This window comes from Kwoniella dendrophila, chromosome 2 (assembly GCF_036810415.1).
Source record: "Kwoniella dendrophila CBS 6074 chromosome 2, complete sequence".
Lineage (NCBI taxonomy): Eukaryota > Fungi > Basidiomycota > Tremellomycetes > Tremellales > Cryptococcaceae > Kwoniella > Kwoniella dendrophila.
Genome location: NC_089477.1, coordinates 1,798,982 through 1,810,990, shown reverse-complemented (window position 1 = coordinate 1,810,990; position 12,009 = coordinate 1,798,982). Strand labels below are relative to the sequence as shown.

Sequence of the window (12,009 nt, the reverse complement as noted above, 5' to 3'; positions counted from 1 at the left end):
TGTAAGAATGATACATAATCTTGACTGATAAAACTGAAAGTTAACCGGTGATGTTGTGTATCTGATCCGGCTTGTGATAAATTCCTAATTTAGATGATACAGAAGATAAGAGTCTGATACCTCAAAAGCAAGTAAGACTATGAGGTTATGAATTTTAGACGAGACCGACGTGAAACGATGTTTACTGGGTAACTAAGTTTGTTGGATTGCTGTCGCTCGACACGGTTGACGATATTTCATTGACAATTGACAATAATGTTAGAACCTCAGCATCATCACAACAACAAGATGTAGCAGGTACTGTAATGCCCTTTTAGGCGCGCCTCGTCTCGATTACACCTTGATACATGTTGTATTTTAGAAGATAAGATGACAGATAGAAAGAGTATCGTATAGTGGAGACCCCGCGTGACTTATCAACAAATGCCATTATATTGCAATAACATCTCGTAAGTTGATCATGGGTGACTCCAGTGTCTACAGGCTTGGATCAACATTAATAGTCATTACTCATCTGCAATACCTTTATTCGCTATTAGACCATATCCATCCTTGTCCACCGCTTCAAGCCTGATCCACTATACATCCTTTCTCAGATGCCTATCTTGCAATTCCAACCACTGTCTTCACAACCTACACCTGCATTTTGGACCGCTCTTACCTCTCACAAACTCGACAAAGCAAAGCTGAATGACGAAGAACAATGGATTGATGGATGGTTAGAAGAAGGTAGACTTATACAGGATCTCCATGTTGCTACTGATCAAGAGTCAGCCATAGCGCATATAGACGGAAGTATTAGTATTGGTGGTAATGCTTTCGGAGAGGCTTCAGAAAGGTGAGTCAATCATTCCAGGCAAAGCTGAAACCCCGAACATAGTCGTCCAGTAGGTACGATTCCTGTAATTGGCGTCCTGAAGAATTACAATACCATAGAAGAATTTCGTAAAACTGAGAATAAGAAAGCCTTATTCGATTCCGTGGTTACTAAGGTAAATGTCATCCTGTTACTTTACTTCATAATCTGCTAACTTTGCTCAGATCGTGGATTCTTTCAAAAGCGAGCAACCCGTCTTGAACCCGTTTCTCGCAGTCACATTCGCGGACCTAAAGAAGTATACATACCATTATTGGTTCGCCTTTCCCGCCATTGTAGCAACTCCAGCTTGGACCATCGACTCAGATGTTCTCATACCGCTGGATGAAGCAGTAGGTTGGTTCTACATTACTCGCTATTATCGCTAACTCAGCTTCTGCAAGCAGAATGTGCAAGAACTCCGAGATTTAGAAGCTAAATTGACTGGGAAGGACAACAATAAAGATGGAGCTTTCCTCGTAAAGGGCTCTTCAGGCACTCGAGAAGTTGCTCCGCTCCATACATACAAAGAATTCTTTGCAAATATCCCTCCTGATGAGGCATGTTGACGTTCTACTTATTGGTGACCGGGCTAACTTGAACTTTGAACCACAGGTCACTATAGCTTTCCATGATTCGTCTTCCACGGAGAACAGTGTTGGTTGGTCTCTCCGGAACATCCTTTACTACCTAAACTCAACTTTTGCAATGAAAGAGGTTCGCGTTATTTGTTTGCGTCAGAGTAACGCAAGTCGGTCAGCTACTATCAGACTTCCTGCCAATCAAGCAAGCCCAACAAATACCGCGATATCTGCTGTAGGATGGGAAAGGACGAAAGGTGGTAAATTGGCAAGTAGAGTAGCAGATTTAGGTCCAATGATGAACCCAACAAAGTATGTTTTCCTCGTAACCCAGACTATCAGTATCTGATAATCCCAAACCTAATTTGCAGACTCGCGGAACAAGCTGTAGATCTCAATCTTAAACTGATGAAATGGAGGATCGCACCTGCGCTTGATCTAGATGGTATAGCAGGGACGAAATGTCTGCTTTTGGGAGCAGGAACGTTAGGATGCTATGTTGCGCGTAGTCTCATGGTAAGTTGAGTATAGTGCCCTACTTCGTCGGAACGCTTCGCTGACTTTAGTATAACTATAGGCTTGGGGAGTACGCCAGATAACATTTGTAGATTCAGGAAAAGTGTCATTCTCTAATCCAGTTCGACAACCACTTTTCCGCTTTGAAGACTGCTTAAATGGTGGACAACCCAAAGCTGCTTGTGCTGCCGAAAGACTCAAGGAGATATTTCCTGGTGTAGTAAATAGTTCGCTTTGTCAATTTCTCCATCAGCACATGTGTGCTGATAAATTACAGAATGCGACAGGACATACAATGAATATACCTATGCCTGGACATCCAATACCGCCATCTTTACACGACTCAACGCGGCAAGAAGTTGAGAAATTGGAAAAGCTAATACAACAGCATGATGCAGTTTTTCTTCTAATGGATTCTAGAGAATCAAGATGGTTACCTACTCTACTTGGTATAGATCAAAACAAGATCGTGATCAATGCAGCTCTCGGTTTCGACACTTATTTGGTCATGAGACATGGGGCAGTCGCAAAGACAGCAGATGAGAAACAGTTAGGATGCTATTACTGCAATGATGTGGTTGCGCCTACTGATGTAAGTTGTCTTAACGATGTTATGATCACACTGACTATCTTTACAGTCCTTGACGGATCGATCTTTGGATCAAATGTGTACAGTAACCCGACCTGGTGTAGCACCGTTAGCAGCTGCATCTGCTGTAGAATTATTAGTTTCATTAATTCAACACCCTTTGCAGTAAGTTTAACCCTATCATGCATCATATAGAAGAAGCTAAATTTCGGAGTAGAGTTCACGCACCCGCTTACATTCCATCAACAACAAGTGATACCCAACATGCCGGTGTGCTTGGAGAAGTTCCTCATCAGATACGAGGTTCACTAAATCAATGGCGTACACTAACAGTTGCAGGACCCGCTTATAATCAATGCACAGCATGTAGTTCAGCTGTACGTATCACTTCTATTATCTTAAACTCATGTCTCAATATATACTGATATTGACAAGTTAGGTCGTGAATATGTATAGACAAGAAGGTATACAATGGTTGTTAAGCATATTCGATCGAGCGGAAATCTTGGAGGAGGTGACTGGACTGAGCGAGTTGCACCACGACACCGAGCTAGCTATGCAGCACGTTGATTGGGCGGAGGACAGTGAAGATGATATATAACAAGACCGCTGATATATAGAGCGAAGATGGCGATGCATGACATGATAATGAAGAACTGTGTTGCCCACAATGTGCCAACCTGTATTTATCATTCGCCTTGGGGATCGGAAGAGGTAAGAACTGAACACTGGTGCTATGCTATCGAACGGCCACTTGCACTTTCAGTGCCGAAGCACAAGAAGATGTATCAATGTATCATGATGTATAACACCAGAGCAAATAGACGATTGGATTGACAGGACTTGCATGTTGGTAGAATCATTAGAAAAACGCTGTTAAGGCAATCATAGATCGAGCTAACGAGATTCGGCATCAGCTGTAATGCACAAGGATGAAGCTACTCGTATGATAGAGACTAACCTTTCACATAAAATTTCTCGACTGCCAATCCCAAGCCCTTTGATCCGTTGCTCAGGCGTTCCTGAACTTCTATCCGCATCAAAGGGCTTTGTCTACTAAATGTAAATTAGCATAGCGATATTATAAGACTATCTGGTTTTTGACTTACATTGGATTGAGATACGCTATTATACTACCATACTGTTCGTCGGACAAGCATAATATGACTCGACGTTTCCGAAGCACAGGATCTAAGCAATCATGTAAGAATCGCCGTTCATATCAAATAACACGACTTACATTTACCCCTGGCTAGAACTGTTCAAGTGAAGAGTGTTAACGAGTTGCATTTAACGATCAAAAACAAATGCTTACTTGTGGAAGCATGGGCAGGAAATAAGTATGTCTCGAAAAGGACTCTACAAAGATAGATATCATGATGTAAGCTTGGCCAAGACATTTGACAAATACAGTATCAAATCAATGCTCAATCTCACTGGTGAACTGCTTCATCTCCACTATCGAGAAGAGACTCGGTTGATGACACGATGCGTCCCCATAGGGCAGCACATTGAATGAAGATTGCGGATGGTGGTATCTCGGTCATAAAGCATGTTCCAGTAGAACAAGAAAATAATTGGTTCTGCTACTCGTCAGCTGAAATAATGAGATGTGCCGCGAAATAACTCACAACCTGATGAGCGAGTCCTTGTGCGAGCCCGAGCCCAAGGGTGAATACTTGTTGAAGCATTGATACCATGTTAGATACCTTATGGGCTGGATGTAAGTTGAATATGTAGTGAAGTCAAGAAAAGTCGAATGCTAAGTGAAGTGAAGAGGAAGAGAGAATAAACGGAACATAACGTCTCGACCATCTTGATCATACTTATATGCAAAGTGAGTGCTAGTTAGAGTGTGAGTCAGTATTGTACTATTGAAACAGGGGTTAATAGCAAAAAATCTCTCATTTCACAGGCTATGAATAGTTCGTGAAGCTGCGCGAATGAAATATCATACAATAAATGTTCGTAAAATCGACTATTGTTCTTGATACATCAACTCCTAACGGTAATGTATCGCCCGAAATTCCCTTTTTGGGCAAGTTATATGTATCTCGAATTCGCGTCTCGGTCTTAAACAACAAACCGTTGATCAACTTCAAACAATTGGTCTTCATTTACCCCTGTGCTTCGACCACATCTTTCGACATTTAAACCTTACATTAGCTATACAAGAGAAGAACGAGATCAGCGCCAGAACATGCACCTCTTTATCCTCCAGTACGTCTCTCTCGTCCAGGGATCTTGCATAACAATGATGAGTCGCTGACAGCTATCCGCAATTGCAGCGGAAGTCTAGTACGTGGCCGATGGTTGAGACAAGTTCAATATAAAGGAAAAACGGCAGAGGAGAAGAATTGTACAATCTTAGAATACCGAAAATGTCCTCGGGTCGACCTGTTCCTTTCTCCTTCATTCACTACTCAATCAAAGCGGGATATTGGGAAAGAGAATCAAGCAAGAGATTTATCTATTTCGTTGGCTCAATAAAGTTTCAAATATATTTTGGAAACTTCTACCCCTGTACTAATGGTGGTCCGTGAGCTTTCAAGTCATGATCAAGTCATGATCAAGCATCGTTCTAATATCACCAGCTATTCTTGAAAAACTGCTTGATTAGATGGTGAAGGTGGAAAATTAAGATATATAAACAGTGCTTTCAGAATAGTTCTTCAAGTTTAAAATCATCTCAAACAACTTACACAAGTATTCAATTTCCACAATCGATCTTCAGTCGCCTTTCAGTCGCCTAAATCACAATCATAGATAAAAATGTCAATCCAGCTCATCGCCTCCAGATCACTCAAAAACCTAATGCCTAGAGCATTGCTGCAAATGCGAATCATCCCTAGACAAGTCGTTCATCCTGTAGGAATTTCCGTTAGATTCAATTCCACAAATACCAAGAAGAGTTCTGGTAACGAAAAAAATGAGAAGAAGGATGTAAGTTCTTACTCTTGTGGCATATCGTGAACGATATAGTGTTGCTAACTTACTCCTTATCGCAGGCTGCGCGTTCTTCCAACTCAAAGGGATCTGACGGAAAGTCTGGTCGAACCGCCAAACCACTAAGATCTTCTGTTAAAACCTTGAATCTTCTGTTACAAAAACTCAAGGAGCAAAACGAGTGGGTGAAGACCAACAAGATTCCTGATCCTTCAGCCGCAGAACTCCAAAAATGGAGTAGTAATCCGGTCTTCCCAGTAGAATATGTGAGCTTTTCGCGTGAATTTTTCGATTCTTCGAAGCTGATGAACTATATCACAGCAACCAACTGTCGCGAACTGGTGCTCTAACCACGCAACTTTTCTCAAAGATCTTCCTTCTGCAGGGAAAGATGCGGTATGCCATGCTCTTGAAATAGCATGTCGTGATGCATGGAAATCTGTATTCAAAAGAGGTCGTAACAGAAGAAGTAGCGGTAAGACTTCATATCACTCACCTCGATCTGGCAAACGTAGATCTTACAAGAAAGTCCACGATCACCTTAAAGAGTTTGTAAGTCGTATCAAACTTGCCTCAATAAGCGTAAGCTGACATAAAACAGAGTCGCTTGGTACGATTCGCTCGAGATGACAAACGAGGTGTCAACTGTCAATTGGAAAGTCTTAGAAGAGCAAACGACATTTTTATGTTGACTCTTAGAATATCTAATGCGATCAAGGGTAAGTGGTTCTATCCTGGTTACTGGTTGTTATTGACCATATACACAGGTGCAATCTTCTTTTATCGTAATTTGAGAACAGGACGATTCGAAAGCGTTCTCATGCTTACACCTGCACATAAAGAAGGTCGCGATCTCACTAGACTTGCGAGAGCCGGTGAGTTGCATCATATGCCTATATCCCCGTACGCTGACTTCTTCGTGGTCGTAGAGTTGCCCAAAGTTAGTCCTAAAGTATTCCATGACCCGAAGGTGGAAGCCGAAATCAGAAATCATATGCTTAAGATCATCAAGACGGTTTTCCCAAATGCCAACGTCGGATCCACCCGTGAAGGTATTTATGACGCCTCAGGTGCAGCGACTGTAGGTGGTAGAAAAGGTACAACCACCACATTGCACTTCTCCGATGAAACACGTAAGTCTTAACAGTCTACCATTGCTGCCTTTTTTGTCGCTGACAGTACCTTTCAACGCAGCCGTAGACAAGAAAGACGAAACCGAAAACAAAGCTGAGGAGACCGAAAGTACGTGTTCAGTTCATCTTCGCCCGTTGGTATTAGTGCTAATTTTGTTTACATAGTCATTCGAGCTGCCGAAAGAATGGCCGAAGGGGTCTTGGAAAACGAAGTTGACGATGCAATAATGAACTCGACCGAATCATCGGATTAAGTATCGTTCTTCAGATCGTATGTACGAGAAATGCTTGTAGACTTTTTGTGAACGGACTCTACCATACCAGAAAATTAGGAGATGATACGCAGAAAAGGATAATGTGATAAGAAATGTGATGAGATTATGTGCCATATTTACACCTAGATGCATCTTTTTGCCTCTACCAATCATTAGAGTACAAGCTTTCGAATACTGACAATAAACTATTACGTCACGCAAACAATTACACTGAGAAGCTAACAAATGACCGCCAAGTCTACAATGTAATGACTAACATGATCATATTCTGCTAAGGAGTTTCCACGGTACCTATAGATGTGTTGTGACATAACTTCAGATCATGAGCGGAAGCTCATCGTTTTTCCGGATGATATCCATTTATTTATGTTCGTCGACTCTTCTTTGACGATCGACCAGTTCTCGAAATTCTCTGCAACAAAACGACATAAGTCCAAATGGACTGTTATATTACAGCAGGGTAAGAGATGCTTACCATTTGTTTGTCCAACCTTTGTTGTCTTATTTTGGGGGCAGAGAACAAACTAGAACCTGATCCATGCTCCCTTCGTACCCCAGACATGCTTAGGATTTCACCTCTACTATTAGCTGACTTTTTTGTCCGATCATGTGCTCTGTCTTGTGAATCTGAAGTGCTATGTGGGGGGTTCACGATCCGGCGCTTTTGCTTCCATGCGGTATATCTTCCGCTGCTATAAGAAGCAGGTAACAAGGCGCCACTTTCCGATCGTATCATCTTTTTGTTGTCAGCCCCGACAGTCGACTGAACGAATTTACGCTTCTTTCTATCCCAGCTAAGTTGACTGGCTTTTTGGGCTCTAGCTGCGGAGCCCTCATCGGCAGTCATGTCGAGAGTTGACGCGGAAATAGCTTCGGGAAGGGAAGCACCGCTCCGCAATGAATATCTACGTAATCATCAGCACGGATTTCTAACCAGAGGTTCACTCACCCTTCCTCTGCAGCAGCACCAATCTTCGTATGGGACATGAAGAAGCTAGGGTCGCGGAACGATTTGGTCTATAATTTCGCAAATTAGCCATTTTAGAAAAACTGATCAAAACGACAACTGTGACATACCTGGGCCGTAGATTCTTTGCCAAGTACCGCCTCATCTTCATCCTTCGGTGCCAAATTGTCTGCTTTGACAGCATTCTTTCGACCTGCAATCAGTTTCCGACGTTTTTGCATGAGCTGTGAATTTTCCGTCTCTCCTCGCCGACCTAATTCGAAGATAGTTTCGGAAGGAGCGTATGCAGCCAGAGAAGCAACCAAACGTTCTCTAGCTTCGATATTGGGTGTAAAAGTTGAGCTACATAAGCTTGAGTCGACAGGAAAAGAGGATGGACGGCCTCCCAGGGATTGTCCCAATAACTTGGCTTTGCGATACGAATTAGGAGATGCTTTACCACGCGAGCGCTCAAACATTGCTTGTCCCTTGCGCATAACTTCCCGTTGTGCTACCAGATGTGGTGCTTCTTCGTCTAGACCTTGGATAATGAATTCCATTTGTTCACTAACATTATCTTGAGGAAATGTCTTCAGAATGTCGGCATCTTCCCCAATTCTAGTAAAGCCTAGGAATGTTTGCAAATCGAATAGATACGGCCAATCATCTCGAGTGACCAAAGACCAAGCAGTACCTTTTCTTCCAGCACGGGCAGTCCGACCTACTCGATGAACAAAGACTCTAGGACCCGGGGGAAAATCGTAGTTGATCACATGGTCCATAACAGGAATATCTAATCCTCGAGCGGCGACATCGGTTACAACAAGCACATCTGTAAACCGTTTTCTGAAGTGGTGCATTTGCTGTTGTCTAGCTGACTGATCCAGAGAGCTGTATATGTGTGATATCCGGTATCCAGCAGCCTTGAGCAACTCAGAGACATAATCGACATGATGTTTGGTTGAGACGAAAACAATTGCTTGGGGTCGATCTTGATTACCTGCATCTTGGTTGTTGATTTTGATTGCATCTCGGAGAAGAATGAGAAGACCGGCGTCCTTCTCGGTAGGTTTCACAGACAGAAATCGTATATCAAGATCGGGACTGATTTTGTGCTCGGTGTCTAAACGTATGAGAAGAGGGTTGACCAGCCCAGCTTTCGCGAATTCTGCTACAGAAGAAGGCAATGTTGCCGAAAAGAGAAGATTCTGGCGAGTTGACGGTAATCGACTGAGAATCTCTCTTAACTGTACATCGAAACCCATTTCGAACAGTCTAGTATGATTAGCAGCAGATTACTCAATACCGAACTCACCGATCAGCTTCGTCATATATGACCAGCTCCAGATGACGCAGATCCACTTGCATTTCTACCAGTAGATGGAGGAATCGACCGGGGGTAGCGATTACACTGAGATCAGCTTTGTTTCGAAGACATTGAAACTCACATATCGGGATTCCCCGACATCTTTTCAAATTGCCCCTCCATACTTTCACCACCCATTATCAAAGCCCATTTGAGGTTTTCTCTATCTTTACCTTTACCCTTAACCATACCTCTAGCCAGATCTTTGCCAACCGAAAGTATCTGAACAGCTAATTCTCGACTCGGACACATAATCAACGCCCGTGGATTGCCGGTGAGCGAATGTGTTGAGCCTAGCCGTTCGAGAAGGGGGATGAGGTATGCTAAAGTCTTGCCCGATCCGGTACGTGCCATGGCCAGAATATCTCGAGGAGGTGCTGAAAGAGCACCAGGTATACTAGCACGTTGAATAGGTGTGGGAGTCTTGAATTTTCGCATCAATAGAGATTTGATGAGATCTTGACCAACGTCTACAGAGCATTAAATCTATTAGTTTGCACGATGATTATGTGGAATATAGCAATGAGCATTGAAGATTTACTCAGAGCTTGCCATTGAGATCCTGGACCTTTAGCTCTATGAGAGCTGGACTGTTCGGTGGCATTCTGATCCGCCCAGTCTGGTGTTTCTGACTCAACTTGCATTGCGAGACTAAATGAGCGATATCTGGCTATATGAACAGTCGAGTGTTGATGTTTGCCGTTGAATATCGTTATGAATAGAATATATCCTGTGGACCATATAAAGCAAGATAGTATCGTTATCGCAATCAGTATGTTTGCGATGAAGAATGTTCTCGGTGCGGTCTATGTCATCAATATATTGGGGGTGAAGAGAGGAGAATTGACCTAATTACTAGCAAAAATAATAATCAAAGCAAATATATAATTTAATCAAAATAAATAGGAAAATCACGTGCCGCGTACTCTCCAATTACATAATACATAGCAATACGATACAGGTAATAATCTCTCTATCAGAAATACAAATTATCCTAATTAAAAATTGGTAATCAACTACTTTTACTGTACTAATCATAATACGACTTGGTCATTATCATTCAACTGAATTATTTAGCTTGAGGATTTTCAATTTTTTGCAATAATACAAGAATTAGATAAGATCAATCCACCTTATAATCGTTCATCGTCTTCATCTACCAAATTATCATTCTCCACGCAAAAATCATCAAGATGTTCACCTGTATATCATGCAGAGTGGCTTTCGAAACAGCTGCAGAGCAGCGATCTCACTTTTCTACCGATTGGCACAGATATAATATGAAGCGTAGAGTGGCCAATCTACCACCTGTGGCTGCTGAATCTTTCAACGAAAAGGTATTAGAAAGAAGAGAGCAGAATGCTGTTAGAACAGATCCTAGAAGTTTGTCGTGTGCATCTTGCAGGTAAGTTCAAGCAGAAAATTCATCGAGCTAATTATACAGTAAAAATTTCTCATCCGAAAATGCTTTCCGTTCTCATATTCAATCGAAGAAACATCGTGACCGGGAAGCCCAGCAGAACACTTCGCAAGCTAGCCCTTCATCCCCTTCTCCAGTCAACTCATCCAATCCTCCGCCAGTCTCTCAAGCTCCATCAGACTCTCAACCAGTGGATGAACTATCTTCAGCAGAAGGAACCGATGGAGAAGAGGAAGATGGAGACTTTGCAGCCCGTATAGCCAAAGCCCGTAGACGTATACAACCCACCGATTGTCTATTCTGTGCGTCGATCTCACCAAACGTCCAAGACAATGTTAATCATATGAAGAAGATACATAGTTTCTTTATACCTGATCAAGACATATTGCTTGATCTTGGAGGTCTGCTTTCTTACTTAGGCGAAAAGGTAGCAGTGGGTAATTTATGCCTTTTCTGCCCAAATGGAGGCCGGGAATTTGGAAGTTTAGAAGCTGTTAGAAAACATATGTTGGACAAGGGTCACTGCAAGCTAGCGTACGAATCGGATGAAGACAGAGCGGAACTGGCGGATTATTACGATTTCAACGAATCGGAAGGATCAGTAGACTCGGAGTGGGAGGACTTGGATGACGACAATCTGTCGTCCTCAGGGGATGTTCAAACTGTCAACGAGAAGGTGGGTTATTGCGATGTGCTTGAACAACATAATAGCTGAAATACCCATAGCATCAACGTTCTAGGCACATAGCTCTTGCTCCAGATGGTTTATCACTTACTTTGCCCTCCGGTCGAACTCTTGGTCATCGATCGTTAAAAGTATACTATTCTCAACGACTTCGACCATTTACAGCCCACGAGACTTCTGCCTCAATCACTGCATCCAAGGTAGCTTCTATACGGGAGCGTCTGGCAGATCCATCGCTTGCATTGGTTCCGGTAGCCGGTGGACATGGTGGTTTTGGTAAAGGCCAAGAACTTATGAAAGCGCGCAATGCTGGAGAAGCCAGATGGGCTAAGCGACAAGGTCGATCTTTCAAGGATCAGAAAGCTCGAGAACAATTCAAGACTAAGATAGGCTTTGTGGGCAACAACCAGAAACGTAAGTGCCTTTCCACAAGTCGATCGAGGCGTTAACGGGGTTACTGATGTCTTGGTGGTTCCTTCAATCAGATTTCAGAGATCCCTTATGTAAGTGTTTGATTAAGTGTCTGATTAGCATACCGTATTCATCTTACATCGACTAACAACCTTTCTCAGTACAATAATCAGAAGGGACACTATGACAATCACAAATTTCGTGATCCGACCTCTTCCATAGGTGGATCTGTCCGAGCCTGTCTAAGTTACATTTCCGCTAGATCATGCCAGTTTTTATTGCATC

General features: G+C 42.7%; 4 protein-coding genes across 4 annotated transcripts; 3 read left to right on the top strand and 1 right to left on the bottom strand.

Moving 5' to 3' along the window:
• Positions 1–596: 596 nt before the first annotated feature.
• On the top strand, positions 597–3,143 carry L201_002078 (E1-like protein-activating enzyme Gsa7p/Apg7p; the record flags this gene model as incomplete). Its single annotated transcript, XM_066217858.1, has 11 exons — positions 597–838; positions 881–992; positions 1,042–1,209; positions 1,264–1,416; positions 1,472–1,749; positions 1,809–1,953; positions 2,015–2,173; positions 2,231–2,545; positions 2,592–2,707; positions 2,760–2,919; positions 2,982–3,143. The coding sequence occupies 11 exons, from the start codon at positions 597–599 to the stop codon at positions 3,141–3,143; spliced, it is 2,010 nt and encodes a 669-aa protein (XP_066073955.1).
• A 2,171-nt stretch (positions 3,144–5,314) lies between these two features.
• L201_002077 (uncharacterized protein) lies at positions 5,315–6,875 on the top strand (the record flags this gene model as incomplete). The annotated part of the gene is made up of 8 exons (XM_066217857.1): positions 5,315–5,485; positions 5,551–5,754; positions 5,810–6,040; positions 6,090–6,207; positions 6,256–6,363; positions 6,418–6,621; positions 6,683–6,730; positions 6,787–6,875. The coding sequence occupies 8 exons, from the start codon at positions 5,315–5,317 to the stop codon at positions 6,873–6,875; spliced, it is 1,173 nt and encodes a 390-aa protein (XP_066073954.1).
• Positions 6,876–7,260: 385 nt separating this feature from the next.
• L201_002076 (uncharacterized protein) lies at positions 7,261–9,852 on the bottom strand (the record flags this gene model as incomplete). Its single annotated transcript, XM_066217856.1, has 6 exons — positions 7,261–7,308; positions 7,372–7,801; positions 7,846–7,913; positions 7,974–9,117; positions 9,291–9,678; positions 9,750–9,852. 6 exons carry the CDS (start codon positions 9,850–9,852, stop codon positions 7,261–7,263), a joined length of 2,181 nt encoding a protein of 726 aa, XP_066073953.1.
• Positions 9,853–10,401: 549 nt separating this feature from the next.
• L201_002075 (uncharacterized protein) lies at positions 10,402–11,893 on the top strand (the record flags this gene model as incomplete). The annotated part of the gene is made up of 5 exons (XM_066217855.1): positions 10,402–10,613; positions 10,746–11,304; positions 11,355–11,727; positions 11,799–11,816; positions 11,886–11,893. 5 exons carry the CDS (start codon positions 10,402–10,404, stop codon positions 11,891–11,893), a joined length of 1,170 nt encoding a protein of 389 aa, XP_066073952.1.
• Between the last annotated feature and the right edge of the window lie 116 nt (positions 11,894–12,009).